General features: G+C 37.3%; 1 protein-coding gene and 1 long non-coding RNA gene across 10 annotated transcripts in view; one reads left to right on the top strand and one right to left on the bottom strand.

The window, feature by feature from the left end:
• Positions 1 to 6077, top strand: part of LOC107506364 — a 60287-nt gene extending 54210 nt beyond the window's left edge. Inside the window, exons 6-7 of the long non-coding RNA XR_001595906.2 lie at positions 3030 to 3107; positions 4655 to 6077. This is a non-coding gene — a long non-coding RNA (uncharacterized LOC107506364). The remainder of the gene's footprint in view (positions 1 to 3029; positions 3108 to 4654) is intronic.
• Positions 1 to 16176, bottom strand: part of DNAH6 (dynein axonemal heavy chain 6) — a 233798-nt gene that overhangs the window by 63667 nt on the left and 153955 nt on the right. For all 9 annotated transcript variants that reach the window (XM_036224313.1, XM_036224314.1, XM_036224318.1 and 6 more), the window contains 4 exons: positions 12729 to 12796; positions 10352 to 10532; positions 6570 to 6749; positions 2592 to 2825 (listed from right to left, as the gene is read on the bottom strand). In XM_036224313.1, coding sequence (XP_036080206.1) covers positions 2592 to 2825; positions 6570 to 6749; positions 10352 to 10532; positions 12729 to 12796 — 663 coding nt within the window. The remainder of the gene's footprint in view (positions 1 to 2591; positions 2826 to 6569; positions 6750 to 10351; positions 10533 to 12728; positions 12797 to 16176) is intronic.

Here is a 16176-nt window from a genome sequence, read left to right as displayed (position 1 = left end):
TGGAGAATGCTGAGTAGAAGACCAATATCAATAGCAAGACAAGTGGCAATCTTATTCTAGCTGGGTTGAGGGTATGTCTAATCATTTCATATATTCCTAGAAATCTCTGGGAAAAGTATTGTGCCATCCATCAATATTCCACAAAACACTTTCATGTTAGTTAGCAGTTTTAAAAGAGGCGGAGAAACAGCTTTGATTGTAGACTGAAACTAGTTCTTTGAAAATTTCATGAATATTTGCCTGAAGTTCTATACTACATTTTAAAACAGATTTATTGAGATAGAATTCATATACCATGCAATACACCCATTTAAAGCATACAATCTAATGTATTTTAGTAAATTCACAGATATGTGAAACTATCACCACAGTCCATTTTAGAACATCCTATCTCCTCAAAAAATTTCATATACACTTTAGCTATTACCCTCTTATCTGCCCATTCCCACTGGCCCTAAACAACCACTAAACTGCTTTTGGTCTCCATAGATTTGCCTATTCTGCATATTTCATATAAATAGAATTTCATAATATGTGTCTTTTGCGACTGACTTCTTTCACTGAGCTTAATGCTTTCAGTGTTGTTTTCATGTTTCAAGGCTGTGTTATATATTAGTACTTCATTCCTTTTTTAAGTGAATACTATCCCTTTGCATGGATAGTTATGTCATTTACCCACTCATCAGTTGAGGGATATTTGGGTTGTTTCTACCTTTTGGCTATTATGAATAATGCTGCTATAAATATTTATGTCCAAGTTTTTGTGTGGACATATGTCTTCATTTCCCTTTGATATATACCTAGGAGTGGAATTGCTCGATCATATGGTAATTCTACATTTAATTGTCTGAGGAGCTGCCAGATTGTTTTCCAAATTAGCTACACTATTTTGTGTTCTTTCCAACACTTATTATTATCTGTTTTTTTGATTCTAGTCATTCTAGTGGGTATGAGGTAGAATCTCCTGTGGTTTGATTTACATTTCTCTGATAGATAATGATGTTGAGTATCTTTTCATATGCTTATGTATATCTTCATTGGAGAAATATCTACTCAGGTTCTTTGCTCTTTTTTAAATTTGGTCATTTCACTTTTTATTATCTAGTTGTATGAGTTATTTTTATTTTTTAGATACAAATCCTTTATCAGATATGATTTGCAAATATTTTCTCCCACTCTATGGGTCGTTTTTTTTATTTTCTTTATAGTGCCCTTTGAAGCAAAGTCCAATTTATTTTTTCTTTTGTTGATCATGCTTTTGGTATCAAATCTAAGGATCCATTGTGAAATTTGTGGTCATAAAAATTTACCTTTATGTTTTCTATTAAAGGTTTTAGCTTTTGTATTTAAATCTTTGGTTCATTTTAAGTTATATATGATCTGATGTAAGGGTCCAATTTCATACTTTTGCATGTGGCTATCCAGTTGTCCCAGCACTGTTTGTTGAAAAGACTTTTTTTCCCAATGAATTATGTTGACATCCTCATCAAAAATCAATTGACCATAGAGACATCGTTTTATTTCTGGACTTTCAAATTTGATTCCATTTATCTATATATCTATCTTTATGCTATTATTATCTTTATGCTATTATACCGTCTTGATTACTGCTGCCTTGTAATAAGCTTTGGGATCTGGATCTTTTGCAATTCCATATAAATTTTAGAATAAGTTTGTCAATTTTTTATAAAGAAGTCAGTCGTGATTCTGATAAGGATTATAGTGAATTTGTAGATCAACTTGGGGAGTATAGCCATCCTAACACAATTAAGTATCCAATCCATGAATGTGGGATGTTTCTCTATTTATTTAGGTCTTCTAATGTCTTTTGACACGTTCTGTAGTTTCAGAGCATCAGTTTGAACTTCTTTTGTTAGATTTATTTTTAAGTATTTTATTTTTTCTGATGCCACTGTAAGTGGAATTGTTTTCTTAATTTCATTTTTATCTTGTTCATTGCAAGTACAAAGAAGCAATACAAATTACTTTTGTATATTGATCTTGTACTTGCAATTTTGCTGAACTTGTTAAATAATTCTAATAGTTTTTTAAAGTAGGTTCTTTAGTGTTTTCTATATACAATATCATGTCATCTGCAAATAGAGATAGTTTTACTTCTTTTCCAACTTGGATGCCTTTTATTTCATTTCCTTGCCCAATCAATGTGGAAAAAATCTTCAGCACAATGCTGAAAAGAAGTGGTTAGAACAGACATCCTTGTCTTCTTTATGATCTTAGGGGGCAAGCATCCAGGTTTTCACCATTAAGTATGATATTAGTGTCGGTTTTTGTACATATCCTTTACCTATTCGAGGAACTTCTCTTCTATTTCTAGTTTGTTGAGTGTTTTTGTAATGAAATGGTGTTGAGTTTTGTCAAATGCTTTTTCCATGTCTACTAAGATGATAATGTGGTTTTTCTTTTTATTCTATTGACTTGTTGGTCTACTGATATGTAGCACTTATGATAAAAATGTAAAATACTAGTATTAAGATACTAGCAACTTGTAAATAAAGTGACTAAAGATATCTCCCAAACACATTTCTAAAAATATCAGTCAAGAATCATTAATCTAAATTTGAAACAGGTACCTTCTCTAATCCTGCAGAACCTCGGAGAAAGAAATTCCATTCGGCATCAGTTAAGCTTCCTTGCTGACGCATGATCTCAACACAGAGCATAAAGCTGTAGATGAGTTTATGTTGTTCAAAAAGTCCTCTCGAAACATTGACATAAGCAGTTAGGAGGGTTTGTTCCAGCAGTATTTCCATGCGCTTCTGTAGATCATCTGTCCTTGCAGAAGTTTCAATTGTTGTATTGAACAACTGTGGGAAAGCGAGCTCTGTCAATGTCTCTGATTTAATTGAATTTCTGTGGAAAAAATAATACCTGCTCCACCCCAAACCCATATTCTGTGAACAAATAGTAGCACGAGAGATGAGTGCTATACTATGAAAAGTCCAGAATTCATCTCAAATTGATATGTGATATTTATTTTCTGTACTCCTCTTTCTATCCTTATTTTTCAGAAATGAACCAATGCCAAACTCTTGACAACATTCAAAATGCATTATTTTGATTGAGACAGGAAACGTTGGAAAATAGAGGTGAGTTGGCAGAACCAGTGTTTTCATATCTTCATCAGATTTGACGATCATTTTGAAGTGAGAGATGTAAGAGCAAGGTAAGCTCATGTGTTCTTGGCACTTCCCCAAGATAATTATGATGGTATGGGAAGAATGTGCTAGAATTTCCTTTGAAATTTAAAAGGAACCAGTGTTAAAAGAGACTTCCATCCTGCTTCCTGCCTGGAAGCATGGCCCCTGACTCAGAGGTGCCCCATATTACAAGGACACTGAGAAGGCAGCAAAGATGGTGGCATCCAGGACTGAGGCATGAGAGGGCCAGAAGTAGCACTACCATTTCCTGCAACCTACAAGTAGCACTGGGGAAAGATCTAAAAATTTTCGAGGGCCTCAAGCTGTGTAAGGAAGCCGAGTAGAGCCTGAACTTGGGGGCCTGCCTGGAAGCAGTGGGGCAAGGGGATCTTGCAGCAGAGACTGGGAGAATCTCATGAGGGACTGGAGGGGCATATGGCTTCGGTTTCAAAGTATTCACATTCACAGCACAAGGGGAAAAGGTATGAGGCGAGGCAGGGCCTGCGCAATCCTTGAACCACCTTAAAAGGGATCAAGATGCACTGCTTATGGGGAGATCAGACGGATCAAAATAGACTGGAAGCTGGAAGCCAGCAGAGGACCAAAGTAGATCAGGGTCACGAACTATACTCCACTCCTCCCTATAAACACTGCACTGCTATTTGCGAGCCTCCCATGTACCCACCCATCCTGCTAACAGGATGGAGCACAAAGGGAAAAGAGCCCAACTGTGTCAGTCTCCTCACTGAAAGATAGGGCTCTACCCTCCAACATTCAAAGAGCTTGAGGAAGCATACACTTATTTTAGAGAACTAGAAAAACTCTTGCTAATTCTTTTTAAAGTTTGGTCAACAAAGTGTAATTGAGTTGTTACTTTATACATTCAGAAGAAAAGTGGATTGAGCTTTCTTTAACAACCTGACAAGAAGCAGAGAGGCTAAAAAAACCCAGTGAAGATGTATTAAGTTTGGTGACAAAGTAAAACATGGCAAATCTTGACACATCCTAAATAATTTCAGTGTGAAATGGAATTTGGATGGGTATGGTAGAGGCTGGCCAGGATTGACACCTACAAATATATATTGTGTTTCTAGTTTCCCTTCCAAACATCAAAACTCCAGTGCTTTGATGATTTATCCTATATATCCCTTTTTCTGTTAGCTGAAGATATTTTCAGAGAATCTTCATTATTTCTTGATGGAGATTTAAAAACCTTGAAAGGCATAAGTTACAGAGCACTCAGGATGAGAAAAAGTATTATCAAAGTCATTTGGGTGGAAATAAAGAATTTTCTAATCCTTACTTTGCTTGGTTTAATATTTGCCAACTAAAGACGGAGAGAGAGATGAGAGAAGGGCGAACTCTGCCTTTGGGGACTAAGATTTGATCGCAGTACAAATGGCTTCTAAAGGCTACCAAAGAAAATGCATGTCTTGTTGGAAGAGAACTCAGGCACATCTAAATGACTCTCATTTCTCTCACTTCTTCATTTCCAGTCTTTCCTGTAGCTTCTATTACTGCTGGACCCCTACCAATAACAAGATGTCTAGAGGAAAACACAAGCTTTGTCTAGCATCATAAAAATAGTTTGAATATTTCAACGGCTTTTTAATGGAGACATGGAAACAAGCTCTTCATTCATGAAATACTAATGACCTATTCTATGGTTCTAAGCACCACAGGGGGACAGGGATGGGTGAAGCTTCATTACTGCCTTCTTAGAGGTTAGACTCAAGTAGAAAAGAGAAGCCCACCACCCAAGGTCATGTGGTATAAGTGCCATATGAAGCATAGCAAATGTGTTGGATGTAAGACCGATGTAAATTCTTTGTTACTCCTCTCATTGAAGAGTGGACTCTAAATCTCCTCCTCCTGAGGCTGGCTTTGACTCAGTTGATCAAAAGATTGCAACAGAAGTAATGATGCATGACATCCAAGCCTAGATCAGAAGAAGCCTTGCAACTCTCGCCTTGGTTTCTTAGAACTTTTACTTTGGGGAGATGCTCTCTTGGGACCCACTGCCATGTTGTGAGAAGCCCAAGGAATATGGAGAAGCTACTGTAGGCCGCTGTCAACAGCCCAGCCATGTGAGTGAGCCATTTTGGATGTCCAGCCTATCTGAGCCTTCAGATGACTGCAACCTCAGCAACAGGCTGCATTGGAGAAGGTGACATTTAAGCTGGGAGGGAGAGTATTCTAAACAGAGGGAGTGCCATAAATATTAAGTGCCTAGTAAGTCTATGGAATATGAATGACCAATTTGGCTGCTGCAGAGGAGGAGTGGGAAGTGTGGTTCAAGAGATATAGGACAGGGACAGGTTGGATGTGGCTTTGGAGTGTGGACTGTGATTGACGGGTAATATCTGTGAAAAATACACTTAGGACTCCAGGTGCAAGGAGCAGTGTTTTGAAAACACTAGGCCCAGGCTGGCCTGACTTCCAAGGCGGATAACAGGAAGGAAAGAAGTGTTGCAGGGAGATTAGAGAAGCAAAAGTAAGCTAAACTAAAAAGAGAACAATACAGATAAGAATACTAGGAGCTGGTAGATTGAAAAAGAGCCAGCGAGGCTGTGTGTGGGTGGGCTGAGAGGAACAAGTCATTGGTAGCTGAGAGAAACTTTGGAGGTGAAAAGAGAGGACCACTGGGAATGCTTGGTAAGTTCTGCTGTATAAGGAGTAATGCAAACTTTCTTTCTCCCCTGGAAATCTTTAGATAAATTGACCTTACTTACCAAAGATTTGTGACATTGGATTTGCTTTTGGGAGCTATGGAATGATAAAACAAAGAGGACAAAGGGCGAAAATATCTTATTCATGAGAAATCAGATGAAATTTAACTGTGACTATGAGACCAAGTAGAGAGACCATAAGTAAAATGAGAAAGTCTCACAGTAATATAGTGAAAGTGAGAAAGGAACAAAGGAAAGGAGACTGGGGCATGCACAGTTCCTCTAAATAAAAGGGGCGGGAGAATAGCCAGTAGTGTAAAAAATGATACAAACCAATTTGCTTAAGCATCAGTGCTGCCAGAGACTTGAGATACAACAGAGAAAACTCTTAATAGTGAACAGAAAGCTGGATTACTGCAGAGAAAGTATAAAGAAATAGTATGGAGCTATGACTCTTATGAGCAAAAGAGGAAGACAGGCAAGAAGGAAATCAAGGAAGCTAGTTAGTCGAGGAAACCAAGAGAAAATCTTTTCTTTCTCTACAGAGTGTTCTGAGCTTACAGGGCCCTCAAGTCTTTAGGATACATGGCAGGTGGAGCCGCTATTGAACGAAATGGCTGAACCCAAACTCCCAGAGGGTTTTACTCAATAACCAGACTCACGATTTGTCTGAGACAGGAAGAAATTCAACAGGGTTTAAAGGAAAACCAAAGAGATAAATTTCACTAACAACAACACTTACCTGTTTAAAATATTTTAATGAATACTGATACATAGGATCTATTTCTGAGAGGCTTGCAATAACGAAGTACATAACGGAGCCTTGAGTGGCTATTGGACGGTACTTCTCACGAGCAATGTTTATCATCACTTCAGTGGACTCTGCTTCCTTCAGCCTGATTTTAATGGCACCAGAAGTGATCTGAATAAATATATGAAAACAGATTTTTGAGGATCTGGTTCCAAAAAATGGTGGGATTTTTGGAATATATCCAGTTAGGTCTAGGAAAGAAATAAAGATATGATGAACTAGTGATTATGATGGGGAGGGACCCAAATAGAATGACTCTCTCCAGGCTTAGTGGCCTTCCACTGACTGAACTGACCTTCTTTCCTTCCAGAATTAGGAATGGCACATGCAAACAGGCAATACAAATAGCTATGAAAAAACTGGAGCAGTACTTTTCTGAGACTCGAATCTGAGTTACTTGTGAAATGGAAACACAACACAGTGCTCCCAATTGCTCTCTGATTTCCTCATGAGCAGTCCTAAATGATCCCGGATTCACATAGTGAAAGAACGTGAAGGGGGAAGGCACACCCAGATCTTTTGGAACACTGCCCAAAAGAGGTGGGTAGGGAGAGGCTGGAAGGAAGTGGTACCACACCCCACTCTGAAATAACAACGAATTCTATAGTGTCTTCTTTCTTTTCCTAGCATTACGGAGTATAAACATGGGGAAATTTGAGGATAGAAGCTGTTTGTAAAGGTTTATAAACCTAAGTAAGTTGGAGATGTTTTCAAAGTCTTTGCTGTTATTTTGGTTTTCTGTATTTTGGGTCTGCGGCCCTGGGGAGCCTTTTGGTCAGTGGACTTTCCCTACTCTGTCTCCCTCAGTCTCTCTATGCTGCTGGCTGTCCCTCTCTCCCCTCTTGCCATTCACTTTTTTTTTTTTTTCAGCTGTGGATATCCTAGGGTCAGAAGGTCCTTTGTCTCTAGAAAGTCAAAGGTTCTAGGACAAGGATCATGAACAATGATATGGGAACTGCTGCTCAGAGTTTGCGATGCAAAAGGGAGCGATAAAGGGGACCCTTAGCTTTCTGTTGAGACCCTCACTGCCCAGTAGAAATATAATGTGAGGCACATATATAATTCTAACTTTCTGAAGTTTATTAAAAGTAAAAAGAAGCAAGTGAAACTAATTATAACAATATATTTTATTTAACCTAATGTTACCCAATACATCTGACTATATCAACATACAATTCGTATAAAAATTGTTGAACTATTTTTACATGTTTTTTTTTTGAAATCTGTTATATATTTACACTAACAATACACATTAATTCGGATTAGCCATATTTCAAGTGTTCAATAGCCAGACATGGCTAGTTGCTAAATCTAGACTGTTCACCCCAGTCCATCAGGAAAGGGAAGGCAGGACTGAGTACGAAGCTGTGTCCAGAAACCAAAGGCTCCAACTCTCCCTGTATTGACCCCTTAGGAACCTGAGGGGACAAGAAAGGGAAGAGTGGAGTGAGAGAACTCAATATTAATGTTGGATTCAACTGAAGCTTTTATATATGAGTAGGAACAAGGAAGTTGTTATAGGAGCGATTGGATCATGGAGACCCACTCACAAACAATTTTTTATTCCTTAGAGAGCTTCAGACCCTGATAATGCAGAACCCAGGGCTAAAGAGAAAGCAAAGTGGACTGTCTTCTTTTTGCCAGATAATATTAGAAGACTATATACCTCAATTGAGTTTAATAAGTACTTATAGATATGCCCTAGAGACCTGAGGCTTTGGAAATGGTTGAGAAATATAATACACCATTTTAAATGAGGGCTCTGGGAGTTTAGGGGTGTGTTCACCATGGGCAGGAAGTGGCAGGAATGTAGCCCAGGGGCATCAGTCCTTTCTCTACCCTATAGAAAGGATATCTCCAAAGCAACTCCTGGCAAACAGATGAAAAAACCAGCTTACAGATGAAGAAGGCAGTCTATCTTTGCTCCCTACTGAAACTATGATAAAATTACAGTAAAGGAATGAAAAAAAAAAAAAAAACCAGTGTGAACCCACAAAGATAGGAAGAATGGAAGAAGACATATCAATTAAATTTTGGGAATTGGAAAGCAAATAGAGGAGTGGTAATAACTTAGTGGATCCAGGAAAATAGATTCCTAAACTGGCAAAGGGGAAAGCCAAGGATTCACTCAATTTGTAAAATAGAAACGCCTTCGAAGTCTTTGGAATTAGTAGCATCCAGCGCCACTGGGAGTGGGAAGTGCCTGGAATAAAGATTCACTGATAAGACTCCCAGGCCATTTCCCCTACACTACCCAGCTGAAAAATATAGGTTTCTATTTTTCTATTATAGAGCAAAATTTTTATTTTGATGGAAGAAAGCCAGGCACAGTTGAGGACCAGATTGAGGGCACATACTGAGAACAGAGATATTAAGTAAATGTACGCATGCTGGATGCGAAGATCCTACCTCCTCTCCTTTTCTCAGCCCGCAAAATATCTGCAGCCAGATCTTTACACTTCCAGGCAATGTAAACACTGAGTGTTTAATTACAATCAAGATATAACTATAGTGGAGTACCGGGGGATGGGAAGGTTGTATTTGTGTGTGTTAGAAATATAGACAACAGTTAATGTATAAAAGAAAAATTCAAGAAGTAGGAATATGAATCTATTATTTACAGAAAAGATGTAAAAACCTAAATAATCAAAACAAAAAAGAGATGAAAGCAGTTGTCTCTATGAAGGGCATCATGGGCGGGTGGTGGCGGGGGCAGAGAAGGCAGGAAATGCTATTTTTTTATAACAAACTTGTAGATATATTTTATTCTTTAAACAATTTGCAAGTAAATCTTTGATAAAAAATGGGTTAACAACCAACTCCCAGAAATTAAAAACCCAAGGAAGAATGAATGAAAAGAAGATAAAGAGACTGATAAGCAGACAAGCAAAAGAGGAAAGAAATGGGGGACCCTATAATTGTTTATTATAGTTTCAATACTGAGATCTGAAGAGACTGTAGGATATGAAGCACAAACCATTTCTGGCATCGGTGAAAGGCAAAGACCTCATGTACTTTCTGTCAAGGGATTTTATGTTATTTTATGTTTCTCATGAATGGATGAAAAGTGTACTGTTCCCAGTACACTTTTAAAATTATGATCTGAATCTGAGTAATAATTCAGTGCAGGATATACATTTAATGTAAAACTCCATCTTACTATCGACATTTCTATTGAGCACCATTTATGTCCAAGGCACCATGCTTAACCCTTGGAGAAGGAATATCAAGATGAACTATTTGCAGATTTCTGCTACATGGAATTTAACAACATAACAGAAGAGATAAGACATGTAATTAGCTAACTATGACATAAGGTCAACAGTGACAAGTGCTATAATAGAGGTTCAGATAAGCTGCTACAGGTGTTCTAAGAAGGAAGAGTTAATTCCAGCTGGGAATACCAGGAGGCTTCCTGGAGGAGGTGACATTAACATGAATATATAATTGTATTATTCCTCTAGACATATCTTTTCCCAGTTCTTTACATTACACATTTTATTTAAAAAATACATACGAGAGGAGTCATTGTTTATAATTTGTCTATTCTTGCTTTGGTTGGTGCCAGCCAGGCACACTTGTATGCGTGCCCCTGGCAGCCCAGGTATAACTGCCATTCTTTCTTTAAAAGACTTTGTAGGAACCCTCGAAAGCTGTAGTTGTAATCTTTGAAGCAACACGCTTTGTACAAATACTAAAAATATTTTACTTGCCTTTGAATCCTGGAGTGTGTCAATAAGTTCTTCATTGTCCAGAATATTTCCTTCAGATGTAAAGAGCATTCTCAGGATTTTATCTTCGATAGCTTTCAGCTGGTTTTTATCAGCGTTGATCCTCACAATGAGCTTAATTCTTTGTTCTTCCAACTCGGGTTTCTCAAGTCGCACCACATCACTAGAACCAAAGTTTGAATACCTATATTACGGCATCATCAGTGTTCTAAAGTTGCAGGTATCTATCTATATCTATATCTATATCTATATCTATATCTATATCTATATCTATATCTATATCTATATCTATATCTATATCTATATCTATATCTATATCTATCATCTATCTATCTAGACCTCTTTATGTGTGTGTCTATATCTATTTATATATATATCTATATCATCTATATCTATCTACATCTGTATCTATATCTATCTATCTATATCATCTGTATCTATCTATATCTATATATCTATATCTATATACCTATATCTATCTATATCTATATCTATATCTATATCTATATCTATATCTATCTATCTATATCCATATTTATATCATCTATATCTATATCTATATCTATATCTATATCTATATCTATATCTATATCTATATCTATATCTATATCTATATCTATATCTATATCTATCTCTGTATATGTATATGTATATCTATATCTATATCATCTATCTATCTATCTATCTATCTATCTATCTATCTATCTATATCTACTTAGCTTTTCTTTGCTACATCCTACTAGCTAAGTCCTAATGCACAAGGCCCCCTTTTTGCTGGATTTACATAGTGGCTATTCACTGAAGTACATATTAGTTCTGATTGTTGTATTGAAAAATGTACACTCTACCACAGTTCCCTTGCTCACTTTCTCTCAGGAAAACCTGCTCAATATTTGATCTCTCTAATCATTCAATTTTTGTCTCTATTGCTTGTTTGTGCCAGGCTGAACATGGTGCCTGGAACATTCTTTTCACACCAACATGGGAGATTCTGAAATCCCATTACCACCCTGATTCTTGATTGCATTTAATAAAGGGGCTTTACCTCTGGCAACCCCACCCTCCCCATCTAACTGTGTGAACTTCGTCTCCTTTTATTTGCCCTCTGGTAATTTGCTCCCAGCCCTCTGTTTGCAGAAGTGAATCTTTATTAAGTATCACTCTATGTGAGGCATCCTGTCGAGGGTTTTATGTGAATTCTCTCTTAATATTTTGAATGGTCTTATGAGGTGGACCATGTGGTTACCACCCCAGCATGCAGATGAGCAAACAGACCCTAGAGGGCCACTTCCTGAGGTCAGGTGGCTTTGAGAAGCAGACTGGGCTAATATCCTAGGTGGTTGGCTCCAGGGCACATGCCATTACTCACTATGATGAACTGCTTCATATAATAACCCGTTGTTTATTTATTATGTATGTGCTGAATTTAGAAACTTTAAAAATTATTTGAAGGCTGTGAAAAATTATCCCCTCAAATTCATTTGTTTAAAGAATTTTTTCAGAAGAGAAATATAAAATATAGTTCAGGGATTCTGCACCCTATGGCTGAATCTCAGTGTTTCCCCTGTCAGGACACTTCTTCTCATCCCTGGCAGTCTGGCATGCCGATAGCTTGGTGACACAATTCAGCTGAACTTTTCATGGGAATAAACTGATACGCAAAATGTTTAGCTATGTCCTTAGACCATGTCTATCAAATGTGGTTAAATACTCTTTGTTTGGAAATAAGTTAGCCTAACAAAAGTTAAGCAAGTTAGCAGTTGGCAGAATAGATTCTTAAATGAAGGAATGAGACTTAAACTCATTAGTGATAACAGGAATAAATTGGGATAATCTTGACTCAAACATAAAGGATTATATTTACTTTGAACATGAGTCTAAATTATATTTTTCTTTAGAGTTAATGAAAATATATATATACACACATATATACTTATTCATATATACACACACATACATATAGTTTTAAACCAATATCAATGTTGTTATTTGAATAAATATTAAAATTTTTTCCCTCCTAAACCTCTTGGCTAACTCTAGGAACTGTAGAATTATTGATGTCATTTACTTGCTTAAGAATGGAAGCCCAAGTAAAGGGGAAGAGGCAGGGCTGGGATGCAGGCCTTGTCCAAACCCATGGACAAGAATTAGGGTATAGCCCTGACTGCATTGAGAAGACTGTGGGCAAGATCAGCTGCTGTGAGAAGTGATTAAAGGGGTAAAGAACTTAGCCGTTTACTCTCATCTTTATGACTGAGGGTTCATGAGTGGTGCTTTCTATTCATATATTAAAATTATTCTTTGTCAAAATTTCTAAAGAAAACATTAGACAACTTTTGCCGCTCCCCTTTTTTTCTACCTTAACAACTGATCCTCCAGGCCTGATTTGGTTACAGTGAAATTGATGATGGTAACTTTAATACACACCTAGAAAAGAAGCATAGAGTACAAAAAAGTGTTTAAGTTAAGACCAATAAAATAAGAAGTACATTCTTCATTAGAACATGGCTCATTATTACTCAGCTGGACATATCTCAGGTCTAACCGTGAATATACTCACCCACCCACACACACAGCAAGCACACTATGTCTTATAAAATCTTAATATGATCTTCCCTGCCAGTATGAGTTCTTGTTCCTCAAATGCCGTAGGTGAGCCAGCGAAGGGTTAGAAAGAAGCAGGGTTATGGAATCAATTGCTTGGGTTCAAATTCCAGGTATATCTTTTAGTACATGTATGGTGTTAGACAATTCATTCACTCATGCTGAGCTTTGGGTTCCTGATATTTAAAAACTGGGATAATGATGGCAACAACTCATAGAGAATTTGTGAGAACCAAATGAGGCAATAAAATCACTTGGTTATAGTGACTTACAGTTTGGCCTGGTTAATAATAACAAGTAGAGCTTTACATATTTTGTCTCGTCATAAGATTTTTATGAAATTTGTTGCTATAATACTCTGACACAACTTGAATACGTCAAAAGCAAAAAGAATAAATAAGAGTAGGTGTTTAAATGTCATATATCTCACACATGTTATTCCTATTTAATCTTTGTAACATATCCTTTAAGTAGGCTTTCTCTCTGCTTTATAATTAATTGACTTGAGAATTCAGGAAATGAAATAATTTATCCACAGTCACAGAGCTAGGACTGGGTGAGAGGTGCGATGCTCTCTCTCAAAAGTTAAATGAGACATCAGAGGTTGTAAGTCAGCACATCTGTGACTTTTAAATTCTAAAATGGGACTTGGGGCATGCACTCTGGCAGTGGCTGTGTAATTAAACCCTTTGAGGCTTACAGAAAACCATAACCTAGGCTTAAGAATAAATTTATTGGGGTGACATTGGTTAACAAAATTGTATAGGCTTCAAGGGTGTAATTCAATAATACGTCATATGTATATTGCATTGTGTGTTCAGCAGCCAAAGTCACATTTCCTTCCATCACCATATATGTGACCCACTGTACTCTTGCCTACCTCTCTCCTCTTGCTTTCCCTCTGGTAACAACTGAACTGTTGTCTATGTCATTGTGTTTTTGTTTGTTTGTCTTGTTTTTAGCTTTCAGATTTATGTCCCACATATAAGTGAAATCCTATGATTCTCAAGTTTTTCTGTCTGATTTATTTCACTTAGCATGATAATCTCAAGAGATATCCATGTTGTCGCAAATGGCAGTATTTCATCTTGTGGCTGAGTAATATTCCCTGGTATATATGTACCACACCTTCTTTAGTCAATCATCTATCAAAGGGCATTTCAGTTGTTTCCATGTCTTAGCCACTGTGAATAATGCTGCAATGAACATTGGAGTGCTCGTATCTGTATGAATAAATGTGTTCAAATATTGGAGGTAGATATCTGGAAAATGGATTGCTGGGTCATATGGTAATTCTTTTCTTAATTTTTTTGAGGAACCTCCATACTATTTTCCATAGATGCTGTACGTATTTACATTCTCACCAGCAGTGTATGAGGGTTCGTTTTCCCCCACAACCTCTCCAACAATTGTTATTACTTGTCCTGTTGATAATAGCCATTCTAACAGGTGTGAGGTGGTATCTCATTGTGGTTTTGATTTGCATTTCCCTAATAGCTTGTGAAGTTTAGTATCTATTTACATGTTTGTTGGCTATTTGAATGTCTTCTTGGGAGAAGTCTCTGTTCTGGTCCTCTGACCGTTTTTAAATTGGATTGTTTATTTTTTTGTTGTTGAGTTGTATGAGTTCCTTGTATATTAGGCCCTTATAGGAGGCGTTGTTTGCAAATATCTTCTCCCATTCAGATGGTTGCCTCTTTGTTTTGTTGATGGTTTCTTTTGGTGTACAGAAGCATTTTCATTTGATATAGTCCCATGTGTTTTTGATTTTATGTCCTTTGCCTTCGAGGTCAAATTTATGAAATCTCTAAAACCAAGGTTCATGAGTTTGGTACCTATATTTTCTTTTATACATTTTATTGATTCAGGTTTTCTATTCAGGTGGTCTTTGATAGATTTTGAGTTAATTTTGGCGTATGGTGACAGACAGCAGTCTAGTTTTATTCTTTTGCATGTGGCTTTCCAATTTTCCAGGCACCATTTATTGAGAAGGCTTTCTTTTCTCCATTGTATGTTTTTGGCTCCTTTGTCAAAAATTACTTGTCCATACATGTGGGGGTTTATTTCTGGGCTCTCAATTCTGTTCCATTGGTCTGTGTGTCTGTTTTTCTGCCAGTACCATGGTGTTTTGATTATTGTCTCTTTGTAGTATAATTTGAAGTAAGGCAGTGTGATACCTTTGGCCTTATACTTTTTTCTCAGGATGGCTTTGGCTATTTGTGGTCTTTTGTACTTCTATACAAATCTGACATTTTTTTGTTCTATCTCTTTAAAAAATGCCATTGGGATTTTGATTGGGATTGCATTAAATATGTATATTGCTTTGGGTAATATGGCCATTTTAACTATGGTGATTCTTCCAAACTATGAACATGGAATATTTTTCCATTTCTTTGTGTTTTCTTCAATTTCTTTTAATAATGTTTTGTAGTTTTCAGTATATAGGTTAACTTAGGTTTTTAATGACATTTTCCTCATCTTATTCAGAAATTATGTTGATTTCATTCAACCCGAACGCATCTATGAAGACAAGCGGCTATGAGAAATTCAGTAATTAAAGTAAAAATGACACTATTTGAAAGGGTATACTCAAGGATTTTTTTTTTCTTCAGTGTGTGTGTAGAGAATAATCAAGTTCTGATTTGTGAAGTCCCTTCCCTGATTCCATGGGCCCTATTAGAGAAGAGGAGACCTGCTGGGCTGTGAAGACCCTGCAGAGTGTGCAGCTCTGCCTGGAGCTGTGGCAGCACCGAGGGTTTTAATGGTGGAGTAGCTCCTCGGGACCCCTTCTGGGAAGGGAGAAAGGTGTCCCAGCTGTTTTCATTTCTGTTGCAACTGCCTTGGGCTCTGCAGCACAGAAGTAGGATTCTTCGGGATCCTATCACGGCTCAGAGACATGTATGGAAGTGGGTTCAAACAGCTTCCTCAAACAGTCTAAGTACATGAGGAAGGGAACAAGATGCCTCCTCTCCCAGAACTTTAAGTACAGACACACTAGATGTTTGAATCATGATTTCCTGATGTTGCCAGTCACCATAGCTTTCAAGCAGATGAACTCTTTGTCTGGGTCTGTGTGCCATGGGCATTGGTACACTTAAAAATCTACAGCCACCCCTCTCCCCCAAATAGACTCTCAATTAAACTCTGATTCATGTATTGGCCACAATAAGAGGGCAGAAATGGCCTTGTGCTGAAGGAGAGAA

The sequence above is a fragment of the Rousettus aegyptiacus genome, unplaced genomic scaffold, assembly GCF_014176215.1.
Source record: "Rousettus aegyptiacus isolate mRouAeg1 unplaced genomic scaffold, mRouAeg1.p scaffold_m13_p_7, whole genome shotgun sequence".
NCBI lineage: Eukaryota > Metazoa > Chordata > Mammalia > Chiroptera > Pteropodidae > Rousettus > Rousettus aegyptiacus.
Note: the sequence above shows the minus strand (reverse complement) of the source record. Positions and strands in the feature narration are given on the sequence as shown.